Source organism: Molothrus ater, chromosome 1, assembly GCF_012460135.2.
Source record: "Molothrus ater isolate BHLD 08-10-18 breed brown headed cowbird chromosome 1, BPBGC_Mater_1.1, whole genome shotgun sequence".
NCBI classification, from domain to species: Eukaryota; Metazoa; Chordata; class Aves; order Passeriformes; family Icteridae; genus Molothrus; species Molothrus ater.
Genome location: NC_050478.2, coordinates 40213632 through 40231666, shown reverse-complemented (window position 1 = coordinate 40231666; position 18035 = coordinate 40213632). Strand labels below are relative to the sequence as shown.

General features: G+C 41.0%; 1 protein-coding gene across 1 annotated transcript in view; it reads left to right on the top strand.

The window, feature by feature from the left end:
* The first annotated feature begins 441 nt into the window (after window positions 1-441).
* SLC4A7 (solute carrier family 4 member 7) overlaps window positions 442-18035 on the top strand; it is a 93706-nt gene continuing 76112 nt past the window's right edge. Inside the window, exon 1 of the mRNA XM_054514448.1 lies at window positions 442-615. Within this exon, the coding sequence (XP_054370423.1) occupies window positions 568-615 (48 nt within the window). The 5' untranslated portion in view covers window positions 442-567. The remainder of the gene's footprint in view (window positions 616-18035) is intronic.

The window sequence follows — 18035 nt, the reverse complement described above, 5'->3', positions numbered from 1 at the left end:
CTGGCATGGAAAATTTCGGCTTGCGTGGTAAGAGGCTGGCTGGCAGAAGTTACCGGGAAGTGCGAAGAGTGTCAAAAAAAAAAAAAAAGGAAAGAAAGGCAAGCATTAAGCAGGCGTAGTCACCGGCAGCGCTGGGAGCGCGCTGCCCTCCCTGGCTCCCGGTCCCGCCGGGATGAGATCCCTTGTGTCCGGCGGTGCTCCCGGCCCGGGCAGCGGCGGCGGCGCGGGAGCCGGGCCCGCCACGCGGCTCCGCGTGGGACCGAGCGCGCCGCCCCCGCGCCCCGCGCTGCTCCAGCCCCGGCGGGGGCGGGGCCGCGGCCGCGCTGCGCTGCTGCCATTGGCCCGGCCGGCGGCGCGGGGCGGGGGCAGCGGGCGCGCCGCCGAGGCGGTCCGGGCTCAGCCCCCGGTGCGGCGGAGCAGTCGCGGCCGCCCCGTCCTGAGGGCACCGGCGCCGCCCGCCTCCGCCAGGCAGCGCAGCCCCCGCGTCCGGTTCCAGTTCGCCGTTTGTCCGCCGCTCCGCGCCCTTCTCTCTCGCTCTGTCTCCCGGGCGATCTCGGCGGAGCCGCGATGGAAGAGGAGCGGGCGGGCGAGCAGATGAGACCGTTGCTCACCACGGTAACGGGGGGTGCGGTGCGGCGGGGGGCGCACAAAGGGGCCGCCGCGGGGCAGCGCTGCCCCGCGTCCCGCCCGGGGGTCGTGTCGCTGCCCTCCTGCCGGGGCACGGGGGACGCGGCGGGGCTGCCCCCCTGCCGCGGCTGCCCAGCCCTCAGCGGCGGGACCCTCGCCCGGGGGTCCCGGCCCCTCTCGCCCGGTGTCCCCGCGTGCCGGCCGCGTGCGCGCGGCCGTGTCCCCCCCCCCGCCCCTCGCCATCCCCGGGGGGCGGCGGCGGGGCCGGAGCCTTTTGTTCGGCCGCGGGCTCCGGGTGCTCGGCGGCCGCGGCTGCCCCGTCCACCCCCCCGTTCCTTTGTGAGAGCCCCGCAGGGCTTGTGCCGGCGGCGGTGGGCGGCGCGGCCGCCCCTGGCCTCGCCTTTCTCCCTGCCCCGCTGGCTGACGAGTTCCTGGGCGAGGGAGAAGTGCGCACACATGGCAAGCGGCGAGCTTCCCCTTGTCCTCGTGTCGCACGGCGGCGGGGTCGGCTCGGGTGGTGGGCACGCTCCCCCGGCGGGTTTCTGCTCCTGGGGAGTACAAGTGTTGGTGAGGGGGACATGGGTAGAACTACAGAGCTTGGGTTCATTTCCTTCTCGGGCCGGGTGGCTCAGTGAAGCAGGCATGTGTTGCCTTCCTGTGCTGCTGAAAAATACATGTGGTTCCACGCTTGTAATTTCCCCTCCCTTCAGATGACTCAAGGTCTGGATTTTGTTAATGAGCCTCTGAGCTCTTACTCTGATGTTCTCCTTCAGGGCCTTTTCCAAAAAGGTGTCGCGCAGGGATTTGTCTTCAGTGCCTGAAGAGGAGGGATGTGTAGTTTGAAACACAAAGAATGCTGTCATGGACAGAGAAATAACACTGAAAACACATGAGTTTTCATCATCTTTCCGTTACTCTTCAAGGAGAGACTTGAGTCACATTTGATAAAATTGGCAGTCTAATGAAGTGCTTGCTTCCTGTGACATCAGTATGTTCAGTGTGTTTTTCCTTTGTTATAACAGGAGCGTTGATAACTTAGTGGTTCAAAGGGCCATGAATTTTGTAAATGTTACAATCTTTGTATGTTGCCTTTGTATGTTAATGCTTGTGCTCACATTGAAAGGTTTTGCAGATGTGTTCTAGACCATTTCTCTGTCTTGTCACTGCTGCAAAAAAAGGTATATTCCCAATTCATGTTAAATTCTTCACGGTAGATTCTGTGTAAGAGCAGACTGCTTAGTAGGTTTAATTCATGTTAAAACTACCTTGCCCCTCTATGAGGTATCTCTTAGCTGGCAGGAGAATATTCCCTATGTATAGGAGAATACTTCCTATATATAACAAAGAGATGCTAAACTGTGTGCAGGGAGTTGAAAAACTTTGAGGTTCAAGTGTGGGGTTGCAGTGGAAGATGGTAATGGTTACCATCTCAGGTGATTCCTCAGGTGAATCCAAATGAAACGAATATTGCGAATGTCATAAAAGTCAGTGTGCCCTGATCACATTTGTCAGATCTGGCAGCAATCATTTAGGTTCTGTTGTAACAGAAATTATTTTTTTTGGGATGAACTCCTCCTATATTATTGCATGGTCATTTTTGATGCAGCTGTAATGAGCAGCGATACTCAGTGGAGTGGTCCACATTGGTTTCCTTGCAACAGCAATACCTGACCTTGGTGCCAGAGTGTATTTGGAAGGTAATTCCAGCTGAGATGAAACAGTTAGAAAAGTGAGAGGACAGGTTAGAAAAGTGAGAAGGCAGAAGAGTTGGTAGGAACTGGAAAAAAAGAATTTCTGGAGAAAACACATGAATTAAATGGCTTACAGAAAGACAGGACATACTGATCTTTGGGCAATTGCATAGTATAGCAGTATTGGATTTGTTGTGGGTTTCATATGCAAGAGGTGTAATTTTATATACAAGAGAGCTACTTAATCCAAAAGATGAGTGTTTTTGACAATAGAGTTTGACGTAATTTTTCTAATCCTGTGTTTCTTGACAGTACAGGCTACCTTCCTGCTAGCAAAGCTTGCTGAAACTGCTTACATGTGCAGACCTTTTTGAGAAATAAGCCTCTCAATAAGATGGAAGGACTTAGTAAAAAAGTGTAGATCAAATCTGAGAACTTCATTGCTGTGCCTTAAAAATACAAAAGTGTAATCAAACAGAGGAGTTCCTAAAAATTCCTTTTCTTCCTTCCTCCTGTGTTGTTTCTGTGTTCATAGAATATTAGATATGTAATGAGTTAAGATTGGTGTCTCTCTTATGGAGGAGCACTTCTATCGGTCACATGCTGCCCCCTCCCCCTCCCATTTCGTTAATAAAAAATACAAAAAAAAATCCTTTAACCTTGCTTGTTTTATACTTTAGGTCCAGTCTTACAGAAGAGAATGAATAAGTGTTTAGAACTTTGGTGTTTTGAAGAACCTGATTGGTGGCAATACGTACTTGAAAGTTGGAAGGGCGAGGTGAAACAAATGCCTGATAGTTATTGCAACCAGAGAGCAACTGATGAACAGAGCATCTGGGATGACTAGAAAATACAATAGGAAAAAGATACATACCTGCATAAATCCACAGTTCTTTCATACCTTACATACTCTTAGATGTTCTGCCCCCCCATCTTAGGAAAGATGCATTATTATTGGAAAATGTTCATGGAATAACAAGAGGATATGAATTTAGTTCAAAGATGATAAAGGATTCAACAGTCTAGGAGTTGTCAGCCTAATAGAGATGATGGAACAGTGAGGCTCTATAAAACTCCTGTGGAGAAAGTAGGTGAGCATGGAAGAGGAGGCGCACAGTCAAATCAGACTTTAGGTGCTCAGTTCCAAACAAGCAAAAGAAACTCAGTGTAGGGATTCACAGGTATATTTGCTATACAATGTATACAGTGTGAACTTTGGGGGAGTTTGGACAAACATTGGAAGACAGATACATTGAGGTTAGTAAATGGATGAGCAACAGCCCCAGGAAATCTGATTTGAAAACAGCTGGAGGTTGTGAGTGTAAGGAGGAGGAGTTGTATGCTTGTCTTGTTTTTCCTCTTCCCTCAACAGCTACTTATGGTAATTCTTGTTGGGTTTTTCAAAATAGGGGTGGGACGTGGTAGTTTGTTTTCTACACAGTGGTGAGTTTGACAGTTACAGTTATGGTATTAAAAATACTTGATACTGCATATGAGTGATCTTAGTTCTATCTTCTATCTTTTGTCATTATGGTGTTTGTTACTGTAATGTTTGGTGGGCTTCTTTGCAACAGCTGTAAGTAGCATTTAAAGGAATGTGTAGTGCAGTTCTGTCTCTAGATGTTTTGCAGGTAATATTTTCAAAATACTTTGTTTTCTTAAAGTAGATGGAAACTTTTTCTGTTAGTATTTGATACTACTTCATGTATATGAAAATATTCACAAGATTGTAGACCATGCAGTATAGTTAAGTAATGGGTTTGTTGTGTCTTCTTTCAATGAAACACATCTGGTTTTATCATTAATTCTACTGTAGATGATGATAGAACTGAAAGTGGCTCTGTTGGAGAAGGGCATGTTTCCAGGGATCTCCTGGCTTTCCTAATCAAACCAGAAAAGTACTGTGGTCTGCCTTATCTCACTGAAGAGGGCATTAGTGTCACAGTGCTTTTTCTGAAGTGGCTGTGTGGTTGGCTACAGCTTTTTAAAATTTTTTTAACAGATGTGCTTGCACGTTATCAGGTGGCTTGCTGAAATAAGCAAGTCACTGTCCTCTGCTGTCATCTTATTCAACATGGGGCTTCTGTGATGTGAAGTCAACAGGTCTCTGCATACAATTTATTTTTCCTACTAACATAGTGAGCTCAGACTGGTGCTTTGCCTTTACGGCTGGCAAGGGTAACTGAGGGTATGTTTGTACTGCATAATTGAGGACTGTGCAGGAAACTGTCCTCCCCCACAAGTTTGTGGCATCTGGCTGAACAAATGCTCTGCACAAGTTCAAGCAATACAGTTATAGCTGTGTGGCAGTGCCCTAGCTAAATAGTCCTGATCAGAGAGAATTGTAGTGGCTTGCCAGCCTAGCAGAATTGAAGCCATGACTTTGGAGAGACAAGCTGCTTTTCTCTGGTGTGCTGTTTGGGTATGGTGCATACCTCGTACAGCTTGGACTGTGTTGTGGGCCTCTGTAAGCTTTTAAGTGTACGTCTGGCAGGCTTTCTGAGTTCTTGAAAAGTTACCATGGCTGTCAAAAACTGTTATTTGAGAACTTCCATTATGCTTCATTGTAGTAGTTCTATTTTCTGTCCAGAATAAGTGGGGGGTGTACCAAGTTGAGTAGTTGTTGCTTTATATCCATGTCATTTATCTGCCTCTGCAGGTGACTTTTGACATGTCACCAAATTTGTTGTGGGCCTTTGAATATTGATTCCCATTACACAAGGGTATCTGTTGCACAGGACCTTTTGTGGCCCTGAAGCAGTAGTAATACCTAGTAAAGAGAACTGCTCTATAACTAGTGCTAGATAAAATAATAGAGTATAAGTATACTTTGAGTATACACAAACTTAGCTACAGAAGGTCTGTCATGAATGTTTTTGGTATAGCACATCCTGGAATGATAAAGTTTAGGGATACATCAGATTTTTTTTGCTAAAACGAAGATAGATATCCAGCTAATGTTTTGAAATAGTGCTATGAATAGTGAAATTCAACTGAGTGTTTTGTAAGTAAGGACATAGAGATGAGCACCAACTATTACTTAACTGTGTAGATCAGAAAATGTCTGAATGGTAAAATGAGAATTTTGATTATTTTACATATCCTCTTGCAATATTCCTAAATATTTGCATTTCTAAATTTACATTTGCAAAATTATCCGTAGATGAAAGTATTACATTATTTTTAAAAAAGACCAACATGTATTTGAAATGGCTCAAATCTTAAATCTACCTTGCCGGCGTATCTCAACAGTTGTTAGAAGGGATTATCTGTCTAAGAGTCTCGTGTTTGTGTATGGCACCCTCAGAGTTCCTAGTTTCACTGGGAATTACATTCTCTAACTAGAGTGTCATAACTTATAAAATGTACATTTTAACCAGTAGATGGAGCCATTTTAGTTATGTATCAGCCTGTCTATTTACCTAAGTTTGGAAAACTTTGTTTCATAAAGTGCTTTCAGTCATTTTGTTTTTAGAGGATGGCTCACAATTTTTTATTCATTTCTTTACCTGCAGAGAAGACTAAGTGTATTATTCTTCAAGTAACAGTGCCAGGACTGTACAGCAGGAAGGCTATTACATTTTCATAAATGTGGAGAAAAAAGTGAGTGCTTGTTCTTTGTGGGAATTACAGTTGTCTCTGTAAATTGTCCAGTGTCACATGAGTAGAGCTTTGTAGCCTTTGTACACCTTGTGTTGCCTGAAGCAGCTTTTTGGAATATTGATCCATAGTGGTGTTAGATATCTGTCAGTCTGGATGCTCTTGTGACTTCTGCCCAGGAAAGGCTGCTAGCTCAAAGTTCTTTCAGCTTTTTGAGCTTTTGTTTTTTCTTCTCCAGTACCTTAAACTAAAATGACTCAAACCTATGTAATGAAATCTTTGTCCTGTTTGGATATACTGGCGTCAGTTGTCTTGTTTCAGCAATGCTGGAGTGCTTCATAACCTTGAAATACCCCTGGCTTATTAATTCTAGCAAGTCCCATTTTACCAGAAGCATTCCCAGTGCTGTACTCATTGTATTTTATCTTCCTTCAGAAGATAAAATATTTGCTTTTCTAAAAGTTTTTTCTGAGTTTGATTCTGCCCCTGCATTACATCCTTAGTAATGTCCCACCTAGACCTTCCCTTTCCCCCTCTATTCTGTCTTCTGCTTTGAAGATGAGTTTAGATTAACACTTTGCCAACTTGGAGAGTAGAACCTTATTCAAGTCTTCATTTGAACTCTCACTATATGATACTTTGTGAAGTATAGGTGAGTCATCTTCTTTCCCAGAATCCTACTGTGAGAGATCTTGAGATTTCTTGTGGCTCAGGGTTTTTGTAGTTGTTGGTTGGTTGGATTTTTTCTTATTCATATTCATTGGAAGTTTAAGTTTTCGACAATTTTTACAGAATGAGTACTGATGTTTTTCATATGCTGTAAGGCATCTAGACTTACATTCTTGGCAGTAGTGCTAAGATAGTATCCTGAAATATCAGAATATTTTTAAACTTGAAAACAGACTTGAAGGTTTTTTTAAACTTAAATAGATGCTTCCAGATTGGGCACCTGTTGTCACACTGTTGCCCCAGTTTAACAGAATGTCTGGAGTCTGCCTCCAGACAAACTGTAGCTTCCTGTGAATGAGGCATGTGGGTGGAAACTGTGGAGAGGAAGTGGGAATTACAGAGAAGCATCCCCTGTGTGTTGGAATTGTGCTGTTTGACCTACTCTGCCCTCTGCTACTGTTGCTTTTACAGTGCAGCTATAGTTCTGAGGATCTGGTAGCTGAGATCTGCTTGCAGGTGGGCTGAACTGAGGACTTGTATGAAAACCTGTCTGGTTTTTTTCAGTTACTGTGTTTTTACTATAGGGGCGTGTATTTAGAGTGTGTATGTGGAAATGCTGTCTTAAAAAACTGTGCTTCCCTAAAATGTAAAGTGGAGATTTCTTTTTTCCCTTACTTATTTTTGCACTAAGCTGATTCCTTTTCATTTTCCATGACTAATGTCTACTAAATATATGCTGGCTGTGTCTTGACTGGGATCTATTTTGGGATGAAGAAAAAGGCAGCTAAGTTATTGTGAATACCTAGGTTATGGCAGGGGTAGTGATGCCAGTAATTCCTTACTAGAAAAAGTTAAGAATTTGCTTCCACAAAAAATGCTGCTGCTGAACATTGTGAACACACTGATTGTTTCACTGGCATATTATAATCAGAAGACTAGAGAATCTCTAATCAGCCTGCTTTGCATGTATGTCTTTGTTACCAAAGAACAGAAAGAGGTTAAAGCAAATCTGTTCACAGAGCTGTTGGAACAGAATCTTGTTTGGTGTCCATTTCTTAACTGTGACTGCTTCTCAGTGCAAAAATTGTGTTGCTATGTCAAGAGATTCAGGCTGCTGTGTCCTGGATCTCAAAAATCATGCTAAGTGAAAGAATGTGTGATTTCTTTCTTTTCTTTTAGACAGGCTTATGAGTAAGCTAATACAGCTTACTGTAAATCACATTTACTGCTAACTGATCAGATTTCCAGTTTGCATTTAGAAGCCCTAATTCTTCAGATTTTCTCTTTTTTAAGTAAAGGATGGCTAAGCAGATGCTGGTGTGAATAACACCTTGTTGTACAAAGATTTATTTTCTATTTCTGCTGTATAACTTCACTTTTGGATGAAGAAATTAAAAGTGTGTTTTCTCCCTTTCATAGTGCATTTTGTCTCCATTATTATTTTCAACCACTGCAGAGCTCTAGTTTATCTAACTCCACCCCTGCACAATTAGATAATGTCTGTATATTCCTCCCACTCCTGCTTCCGCCTTTCATGTATTCTGTTTTGCATTTGAGCTCAGCCACAGGTTCCCTTTTCTTTCACAGTGGTCCATTGTCAGGCCTGCTTGAACTCCTGCATGTTGTCCTTTGAGGATGTTGTCCTTAAAGGTCAGCCAGTACTCACAGGCTTTGCCTTCACCCTCCGTTGTGGTCTCCTGGGAGATTGTGCATGCAGAGCCCTGGACCAGGTGAAAGTGAAGAGCCATGAAGTAACTCTGAACTGCCATGTTGTAACTATGTGCTGGATTGTGCACTGTATGCTGTAGTATTTGTCTTTTCTCCCTCTCTCAGGACTTCAAACTCCCATGATTTCATGATTGCTGCAGCCAAGGCTGCTCTTGGCTTTCACATCTCCATCTGCTTCTTCCTTGTTTGGGAGCAACAGGTCCAGCAGAGCATATTCACTAGTTGGGTCATTGATGACTTGCACCAAGAAGTAATTTTCAACAAATTCAAGAAAATTCCTGGAGTGCTTGTGTTTGCCTATACTCTACCAGCAGATACTAGTTGTTTTAGGCCCTGGAGTGTCTGCAATCATGAAGTTTCCTTAAGCTTTCAAATGAAGGCTTTTGCTACAGCCCCTTCTTAATCAGGAGGTCTGTAGCAGGCACCTAATACAAAGTTGCCCATGTTGGACTGTTCTCTGATCCTTACCTATGAGGTCTTCAGTGCCTTGTCACTCATTCCAAGCAAAGCAGGAATCCCTTTGCATAGATTGAAACCCATGTTCCTTACCTTTCCAGGCTGTTTTTCCTAAAGCATCTTTGGCCTTCCGTTGTAGTACCTCAACCATGTGAGCTGTCTCACCATCACTCTCTAATTCTCATGAGGTTATAGCTCTGCAGTGGTGCATGGACAATCCTGTTACTTCCCATGATGTGTAGAAGCACTTGAGATGGGCTCACAGACAGGCCACTTCCATGAGAGAAGTGTATGAGCCTCCAGACTTGTGTTCCCACATCTTCACTTCTCCTCAGAGTGACAGCCTTTCTCCACCATGCCTAGTTTAAAGTTATACTCACAGACTTATTGTGCCTGGTGATAAATACACTCCTGCCACACTTTGTCAGATGGATCCTTTTTCCTGGAAGATGTTTCTGTGGTCATAGCATAAAATGCACTGACCCTCTGGAAGCATGCCATGCACTGACCCTCTGGAAGCACCTAATCTGCTCTGAGCCTTTTGCTTCTCAGTGGAGAGACTGAGAAACACTGCATGGGCTTCCTTGCCCACAGCACTCAGTAGTCACTCTTGATTTGCTCTGTAGTTGCATTTTGGAGGTGTCACTGGTGTCCGTATGGATAAGCAGGAAAGTCCAGTAGTTTGAGGATTGGATGAGCCTGATATATTCATTGTTTGGCAAACAGCAGACCTCCCAGGACCTCCTGCTTATCTTATCTTCCCTGTTGTGCCATATGTTGATCTCCTGCAGCTCTTTCACCTGGCCTGCTCAGCAGCTCAAAGGTAGCACAGCTCCCATAGGGTGGGGGAGGCCACTGTGATTCACAGCAGTGAGCCAGGGAGGAGCAGCACAGGCTTCCTGCAGGCTGGCATCTGGATGGTGACATCCTCCCTGTGCAGTTCTTGGAATTGGGATCTCTGATGTACCTGTTCCTTTGGCTGGTGTGAGACTGCTCCTTGTAACATTGCATGAACTTGGAAGGTATTTTGGGCCTTTTGTAACTCAGGCTGTGAGCTGCTGTGCCATCTGTTGCCTGAGCCCTGGTAGATCGATGTGCTGCACCCAGGTTTATATTGTGAAACTATTGCACTACCATGCACTTCTGTTCACAATATAGATTTAAAATACATATGTTCATGTGAATGCTTTGGTCTACCTGCAGCTGGTTTTTGATGGGCATGTCATGTCAATATTACTTTAACAACTTCTGTGCTGTAAACTTATAATGACTGCTATTTCTTCAAGGCAAATATTCAGTAACAGTAATCATTAGAGTTTTTAGTTGGCTGGTGCTGTTGCATTGGCTGATGTTGCATAACTTCTTGGCTTCTCAACTTGAAGGGACCAAACACAACAGATTTTCATATTCATGTTTTTCCAGATCATGTGCCTGTAATAATAGGTATCTCCCTTACCTGGAAATATTTAACAGCATTTAATAAACACCTCATTATGTAGAGCAGAGACAGTTCTACCATACTGGAGATGCTTCAGTTTTTGAAAAACCTATTTTTTTTTTCCTTTTTGTTTGTGATATCTGTAAACTTAGTTTGTTGCAGGTGGAAACACTGTGGCTTCAGTCTATGTTCTAGGAATTTCTTCATCTCTGTCTCTTTTATAGAGGGATTTTAACTAAATAATGCTACTGGTGCTTACAAGGGTGAGTACAAAACTAGAGGATCTTCTTTCCTAGTTGCTCACCAGAATGTTTAAAAGAAGGTATGCTGTGGGTTCTCTGACTATATCGTGAAGTCAAAGGACTGATTGCAAACTCTTTAACATTTTAAGCAACAAGGTAGGATTCTTTAGACTACTGCCAGATTTATTGCTTCTTTGTTTCTATTAAAGAAAAAAAAGCTATAGGAAAGATTGTATTTAACTTTACTGCTTGTTTTAGGCTACTGATTTTTGGAATTTTTTTCCTTTAGCTTGTGCAGCACTATTGTGAAGTTATACTGTTATGTAGGCACATGCATTTCTTTAACATGTCAAACATATTTCCAAACAGAGATTGTGTACAAAAAAGGAAATGAGAACTTCTTACTGAATAGCCACAGTTGGTGTTCCTGTTAGTGGTAAATTCTTCTCTTTTTTTGTCAAATGGCTACACCCTACCAGCCATGAATTTTAAAACTGTTTATATAAAAGCAAACAGATAGCATCTGATGATTGTTATGACTCATTTAAGGAAGTGATAAAACCCAAGAGTAGCAGGGATCCTTTCCTTTTTCAGCTTGTTTTTTTTTTTTATTAACTGTGCTGTGCTTGTGTGCAATTGAGAGATATCAAAAATGAAATTAATAAAGCAGAAATAAAGCAGATACTTATAATTAATATTTGAATTTGAATTGCAGATACATAATGATTCAGCTTATGAATTAAGTTTACAAAACTAGCTTTAATTTTAGATTGCAATTACAAGCAATTTGATTAAAACTATTGTAACTGTATTGTACAAGCTGTTGTAATTAAAGCTTTTGTAGAAATTCTTGAGTTTTTCAAACTGGTGATATATGTCAGAAAAAAAACAACCTTTTCTTTTGCTTGTTGGCATCAGTGTTGCCATCCATTACCTGCCTTAACTGCTGTTGCCATATAAAATGCTTGCAATTGCTTTACATGTTTTTAGAAACATAACCAGAGGGCTTTTTTCAGCATATTGTGCAGTGTATTTTGCTAGATCAACTTTGACTGCTTTTACTGAAATATGTAAATGTACATGGTTCTGTGTGTTGTAAGAATAAACATTTTTGGGCCTTGTTTTTATACACAGATGCTTTAGGTAGAGCTTCAGCTGGAGAAGATCAGTTTATTGAGAAGTTGAGAGTATTTTTCCTGAAAGTCAATTGAATGAAGACTCATGTTTAGGCTAAGTAAAATTATAGATTTGAGACTTTAGAGCAGGACACAGAAAAAAAGGTTAAAAAATTTTATCACCAGGATAGAGAAAAAAATAAATAGGGCTAGGATGCTAACTTTTTTAATGAAACAGCTGTCCACCAAATTATTTTGACATGATAGGAAACGTTATTTGTCAAACAGTGTTTTGTTTGATGTGATTAAATGTAGTGAAGTTAGTCCACTTATGAACACAAATAAATTCCAATTCTTTATAACTTTTGCATAGTGGAGATGGGCTTAGTAGGTAGCCTGTTGGCTTATAGTTTAGGGGGAAGATGGCCATATTCTGTTGAGTGAAGCCAAATAATGTTAGTGCGAGGCTTTAATTCTTGAGCATGAGTAAGTTGCCTTTGCTGTAAAGATATAAATGAAGGGCAAAATATAAATAGGGATCTGAAGAAATTTGATACGCTCAAGGTCAAAGAATATACCTACTACTTGTATTCTGTGCTTGCATTGATAGAAGGTTTTGAAAAGCCAGGCAAACGAGAAAGTTCAGTGTGGTTTTCTCATTGGTGATGGAGACAACTCACTGTAAGCCATTTGGTATATGTGATTTTAGCTAGTCCTAACACAGAAATAACTTGAAATACGCTGCTTTGTTAAATAAGATAATGAATTTCTCCCTGTCACATTCAGAGATTTGGTGTATGACTGGGTATTTACTGTATTTGCATTTATGGTAGCCCAGGCTGATGATTATAAAGTTCCAGATCCTGGAGGCAATGTAAAGGTGAGCATTTGCATGTGAAAACAGTAATCCTCAAACCAGGTCTACTTCCTAGTCCACATATATCAACTCTATAGCTGGGTTTCTCTGGGGGAGGGTGGAAGAGTAGGTCTCACTTTGAAAACCATGTTGGGGGTTGATGTATTCACTAATAATTACCTTCAGCTTTCTGAAGAAAGGCATATTTTGTCTTTGGCTGTTCTTGGAAGAAATGCGTAATGCTTGATGACCATTGCTTAGGTAATAACTTTTCAAACAGCTAAAGTTGTAGTCTCGTCACTGTGAGAGGTTGCTGCAGAATACTCTTGAGTTGAAATTGCCATTGGTGCATGTTCTTAGTAATGTCACAAGTGTCCCCTTCCAGGTGCTGGGGGAAGTTGTAGACAGATGACAAGTTTGGTGGCGCTGAGAGCACCAGGGGCCCAGGAAAATGTGTATCTGTTTTCAGAAATGGCTTCTAGAGAATGGTTGCAGTATTTTCAAACAAAGGTTTAAGTTTGTTTTAGAGGCTGCAGAGGTAGCAAGAGCTGGGGATAGGCTTGGGCAGTGGCAGTACAGGTGTCAGGTGCTGTGGAAGCTGTTGAGAGCCCAAGGGGGCTGTGGCTGGGGAGCTGAGTACTTCTGGATTTGACAGAAGGGGAATCTGTATTTGTATGCATGCTTGTTTCTGGAAATAAAGTACTAGTGTACAGCGTGCTTGAATTTCTAGTGAAGAGTAAAGAAATACATCCCTCCAAGATGGCATGTTCGCTTCTGTCTTGTGGCTTGCATTACTGCTGCAGTCAAGTTCAGAGGATCAATTGCAAGCAAGACTGTAAACAGATTTATGTATTATGGCCACTTTATGATACGGAGAACCTGTTTCCAGCTTCACTTGGGCTATGGTATAAAACAGGCTCTCGGGTGAAGATAAAAAAAAATTTCCTTCCTGTCTTGAGGGTCGCTAAAAAAAATCCAAGTACCATGAATGTATACAATATGCTGTACAATTTAATGAAAGCTGAACAATGGCTCTTTGGTGGTGAACAGATTGTATGTGTATATATTTATCTTTAAGGTGGACTAAATTTAAATGGAAGAAGTTATGTATTGTTAGAGAAAAGAATGGACATGACCTTAATTTGGAGAACTTGCCTCCTGTAGAGCTCTACATCAAAATACTTTAGTACAAATCTAGCATATCACTAACAAATCCTTAATAAACATTTTTAAGTCCAGTGGTGATCCTGAAGTCAAGTATCGGATAGAAAAGAGGAAAATAGTCTGGGAACTGCTTTAAATGTCTTCCTGCTTACATAAGAATCATTAAGATAAGGTAATGATCAAGAAAGTGGCTTATTGTGAGAGGTGAAATGGGGCAAAGCAGAGCTTGGTGGTGTCCTTCTGTAGGTTCTGTGGTCATGGAAATTCTCGAGAGTTCCATTGAAAATTAATGTGTAACAGCAAGCAGGAGAGACACATTTTAGGTGTTTTTGATAAGGCTGTAGTTCTCCCTTTCCCCCTTTATTGTGGTTTATTATTTGGTATCCAGTGCTTTTCATTGTTAGAGTGATGTTTGCCTAGCTTCTATCCTTAACCTCATCTGTTTATGATTGGTCAAAGGTTGGTCTCTATCATCTTGGAGGCTTTTTCCACCTTAATTGATTCTGTATTGACAGACAGCCTCAAAGGAACTGGATTGTGACTGACTGTCTTGTTCTGTGTGAGCAGTGAGTCTGTGATGTTGAAGGATTCCCACAGGATGTTTTCTGTAAAAAAATGGGCTTTGTGACTGAAAAATTGATGTGCTTACTCCACATACCTGCAGGATTGATAGTGACTTATACTGCAGCATAGAGAGTTTTCTTGGTGGCTATAGACCAGTGCTTCTCGGTTAAAGTGGGAAGGAGGCATTTGCAGCTCAGCAGCCTTTCTGTTTCATATGCTGCTTCATGTATAACTGGAACTGACTTCCTTTTAAGTAGTAACATTGCCCTTCCTTGTGTTACTGTGCTACTATCTCAACTTCGGCATGAGTTGCTAAGCTCCAAGTGAAGTGGGTTCTAGGCAGAGACTCACAGCTGCTTTCCAGTGTATTAATTCTAGGCAGATAGTAATGTAATAAAAGCTGAAATGTAAATGTGCCCTGTATGTGACTACATTCTTTTGTTAGTTCTCTCTGCCATGTGCTGTTCATATTACTGAAGAAAGTGTTTCTAAACTCCCTATGGTCTGAGAAGGCAGAAATTGAAGAACCTATAAATATAACCCTTTTTTCCAGAGTGATCATGCTCTGGGACAGGCATGAGCAGTGATCTCCTAATTTTACACCACCGGTGGGGACAGAAAGTTTCAAAACAAGTTACATGTTTTATATTCTATATGACAAAAAGGTCAATAATCCTATATCAATCCAAATCATAGAAAATCCAAACCTGAAAACTGTTAGTTAGAAGTGAAGCAACAAGACTCTAAGTGAGCCCATGTAAAGAAGCAAAGCTCTTGTTGCAGTTGATGAGTGATGAGGAAGCTGATCTTTGTTAAGTGAACTCTACAAATTATGTAAGTTAATGTGTTAAACTTACTTGTAGCAGGTAGTTTGACAGAAGTCTTATTAATGAGAACAGTGGTTTATATCAAAGTTGTTCAGAGACTAGATGTAATGAAACAGCTGGAATTACCTGGTTTAAATTAGATAATTGGATGTGATCCTGTTATGGTATTCTGAGACCCTCATGTGAGAGCAATCAAGTCTTCTTTTCATCCTAGAAAGTGCTATAGCATACACCTACAGCACAACAGAGAAGCTGAGGATTGAGCAATTTGTCTTCCTTGGCAGCTAAGTGAGGTTTCTGGTTTTAAATACTTACTGACTTTTTTTGTGTGCATCTCTGTTCTTGTAATAGAGAATGTCTGTAATTGAAGGCCTGCTCACTTTGCAAAGATGTGGTGCCTGATTGTCAAGACAGTGTAGTGTGGGTGAGTTACATTCATGCCTTCTTAGATCATGTATTAGTAATACCCTTTGTAAGTGGCCCCTTCAGTGGCTTCCTAATTTGCAAAAGTTAAAGTTTTCCTTTGCGGTGTCATAAATTTCCTGTAAAAGCAGCTTAAGCAGAGGATTTTTTGTGTTGTGACTTTATTGCTGTTTGTTCATAAAATCTTGGTGAAGAGGTTAGTGTTAGGAAGATTGTGTTTCAGTTGATACTTCAGAATTAATACAAAATATTCAGGATGTTCCACTTCAATAGTGTAAGCACCAATATCTCTCCTTTGGAATAATAGAAATTGTAGACTCATTTAAGTTGGAAAAGACCTTTAAGGTCTTTGAGTCCAACTGTAAATGTTTGTGCTTTATTAATATGCATTATGTTACCAGTTATATTAGTAACAGTAGAAAATGTTTGTAAGACCTGTTTGTAACATGAATAGTTAACTGAAAGAATATGGGAGCTTTTGGAAAAGCTTAGTTATGCAATGTAATATTGCTTTAAAGTATCGGTAAGTACATAGAGGTAAAAAAATATTTAAAAAAAAAGGGGTAATTTTAGGAAATCTTAGTGAACGCTCTTCTATCACCCTCTTCCTCCATCCTCCTTATAAAGTGTTAGCCTGTGAATGTGGCTAATGAGATCTCAAAACTCAAGATGCCTATCTTTGTCTCCTAATGCTTCCAAAAGGATTTGTAGAATCTTGCATATTCAAATTAACGCCCAGAGCAGAAGTGAAACCTGCTGACACAGTGCTTCCAAAAGTCTGAATTGTGGTGTAGTTCCCTACTGTGCAATGTGCCCAGGGTGCTTCTGTTTAGGAGAGCAGGCATGTTTGTGAATGTAAGTTGCTAATAACATTTTATCATGTGTTACTGAAAATCCAAAAGTTGCATCCATTATGGAGTGAGTCAAAAGTAGAAACAAGCTTCAAATATGTAGAGCAAAGTTTTCTTCAGGCTGCTTTGTTTCACTTCCTAAACAGTAAGGGTAAAGAAGCATTGCAGCCTTTTCAACTGCTTTTTGTTTAACATAATTTTCTTGAGTATGCAGCTTCAAAATTTTCTTCAGTAAAAAAGACTGGAAGAACTGCAAGAATGGAGAGAATGAAGGATGGTCTCTGTACTGCTGTACAATAGCTTCCTGTCTGAGGCTGTCAGAATGCCATGTTTTTTTCCCAATGTATGACTACATTTAAAATGTTTAAGCATTATGACCTCAGTTGTCTGCCAAAGCTTCTCTTCCCTTGTATATCTAAATCACTTGTTCATGAATGAAAATTTAGAGTCAATGGCAGGATCAGAGTGTGCAAGAGATTTTTGAAGTGGACTGCTTTCAGGTTCCCCCTAGTGTCCTGGTACAGATGTTGTAATTCTAAAGTGAACTACAGTTCCGTTTCTCTTTAGTGGAAGATCTTCCTCTTGGCACACTTGCTCTGTTCCTGTGAGAAAAGGGCATCTTATGCTTTCTTTGAGTTCCTGTCAATGCACAGGGCCCTCAGACAGCGTAAAAAAGCCTTTAATGGGCAGTTGGCCTGGTTATAAGTATGTTAAAATAGCAATTTTTTGGTCTCATTGTGCTTGAATAATTCTGCTTTATATGCTTTAAAAAAACACCAAAACCCCACAAAACAATGCTTCTGCTATAGTGTTGATTTTGATAACCAATGATGAAAGTGTTGTAAATTGAAGAGTTGGGTCCTTTTGGAAACCTCAGTTTTTAAGTGTGTAAAACGTTGTTTAAATCACATATGAATTCATTACTTCTGTTTAAATAAGTTACATCTCAGACAAAAGCTCTGAAATTGATGTTAAGATAACCAAAAGCTATGGTGTTGTGCTGCCCCAAATATCAAAGTGTATTCAAATGTCAATTAAGAGGTACCATTTTCTGCCAAAGTTGGATGTCTTATTGTCATTCAGATACAATCTCATTTGATTAAGGTTAAAGTGCAGTAGAAGCCAGTTTGATTCTCTTTGTTTTCTACAGGGGAAATTTTTTCAACTTATTGTTGCTGATACTTTTCCAACCTGGTTTAAAGGCAGTTGATTTTCTTCTGTAGAGTCAGTTCTGTGAAAAAAATGTGAGAATAAATACAAATGATTTGGTGGATAGGTTGATTTCTTTGTGTGTGCCGAGACTTAAATGAAGTAACTCTGGAAAAAGGAACTTTATAATTAGAAACATGGGCAGTTCCTAGAGGACAAGTATGTTCAAATTTTTCCTATTTAAATATTTCTTTACATGTTGCATTTGGGAGTAGGTGAGACAATTCTAAGAAAGCTGCTCTTGTTGTTCCTCTTGTATCTCATATTTATTTTTAAAAAGTCTCTATCAGTTTGAGGTGGAACAGTCCTTTGGAATTATGGAATGATGAAAGCTGTGTTTGGATGAAAGCTGTGTTTGATTGCCAAAAGCCACCACGTAAAGATGTTCTTCCTTCCCAGGAAAAACCCAGCTGAACTTTTAAAGTTGTATAAATGCATATATAATTAAGATATCTGATTGCAGAAATTTATTTGATATCATAACACATCCCCAGGGTTGTTTGCTGTGTTGTTCATATTTTGTATGCTGCAGTAAAAGGAAGTATTGGATTCTGTGTAGGTGGTTTCTCTACAAA